Source organism: Amphimedon queenslandica, unplaced genomic scaffold, assembly GCF_000090795.2.
Source record: "Amphimedon queenslandica unplaced genomic scaffold, v1.1 AMPQUscaffold_12249, whole genome shotgun sequence".
NCBI classification, from domain to species: domain Eukaryota; kingdom Metazoa; phylum Porifera; class Demospongiae; order Haplosclerida; family Niphatidae; genus Amphimedon; species Amphimedon queenslandica.
The window spans coordinates 1-1,480 of NW_003547513.1; the positions used below are offsets into that span (position 1 = coordinate 1).

Genomic DNA, 1,480 nt, shown 5'->3' on the forward strand with positions numbered 1-1,480 from the left:
AACTAAAAGACAAATGGAATATCACATGTACATGTACATGTAATTGGTGATGTTTTATTTTTATTCTGTAAAATGAATATGAATTATGAATAGCTATGTTTAAATGCATACTACATGTACATGTACATGTATACATGTAATTTGTGAGTCTCTAGGGCTTGTATCATGAAGAAAGTCACATGTACGTACATGTATTAACTGTTAATACATGTACATGTACATGTACATGTAAATCTTACTTTCAGCTTCAGTTGGTTGTGTGACCCCATACAGAGGACAAGGTGGTCCAAGAGCAGTTGAACTGTTAATGCAATGAGCAGCATATGAAGGAGTGGCTCTCTTCCTCTTATTCTGATACTCATAATCTAATGAACATAATACCGTATGGAAGGAAATTTTGGAGGTAGTTAAATTTGGCGAATTTGGAGTTTTGATAGCCATTCGCCAAAATAAAAACTCACCATTTTGAGCCATTATGCGCATGCTCAATGGCACATGGCCACAAATTCGCCAAATTAAAATTCGCCAATCACCAAAATTTAGCAATTCACCAAAATTTAGTCCATCCAAAATTTCCTTCTGTACGGTAACACAATTCAATATACAATGTACATGTAATAATGTACTACATATACAGTATACATGTACAGTATGTGCGTCTGAGATAAAAATTGATGAGTACATAATATATTATATGTACATGTACTTGTACTGTGCATGTACAAATATACTGTATTCCTTCCCTCTCTCTCTCTCTCCCTTACCTGGTACATAAAGACTTGTAGTTGATTTCACTCTCAGTAATGGCATCTCAGGAACACCTTCAACTCTATTCTCCTCCTCCTCCTCCTCTTCCTCCCCTTCTCCTCTTTCCATTTCATCCAGTACATGTACTTCATTATTGATATTCTCACTCCTGTCCCTCTCCATTGCTTGAGGAGAATCCTTAAAGTTCCCTCCCTCCTCCTCCTCCTTCTCTTCTGATATGTCGACTAACGTACGTCAATTCACTTGAAACTGAAGAAAGATTAGCAGTTTTCCGATACTCATAACTCCTTTTAGGCTGAGACTCATTCCTGTTAAATTCAGACCCATTCCTGGTAGTCTCAGACCCATTCCTCTTAAATGCAGACCCCTTTTTCTTAGACACAGATCCATTCTTCTTAGACTCAGACCCATTCCTTTTAGACTGAGACCTGTTCCTGGAAGACTGAGACTCATTCCTTCTTGACGAAGACTGAGGTTCAGACTGGTATTCATTAACCCCATTATCAGTAATTGATAAATCTTTTTCATCATCACATTCTTCAATCCCAATATCTTCCTTATAATGAGAGGTGATGGGGGCAGAGGGAGAGAGAGAGGGAGGGAGTGGTCCTTGCTCATCAGTTGGTGGTATCCATTCATCAGTCTCTTCAATAATCAGATCACCAACTTTACTAATATCATTCGAATGGTCTGCTACATCATCGTTCGCATC

The 1,480-nt window shown here is 38.1% G+C and overlaps 1 protein-coding gene across 1 annotated transcript; it reads right to left on the bottom strand.

The window, feature by feature from the left end:
- Positions 1-220: 220 nt before the first annotated feature.
- LOC109588178 (uncharacterized) lies at positions 221-1,474 on the bottom strand (the record flags this gene model as incomplete). Its single annotated transcript, XM_020004358.1, has 2 exons — positions 765-1,474; positions 221-365 (listed from the first exon to the last, which is right to left on the bottom strand). Coding segments are annotated over exons 1-2 (311 nt in total), but the record flags the coding sequence as incomplete, so codon positions are not given.
- Between the last annotated feature and the right edge of the window lie 6 nt (positions 1,475-1,480).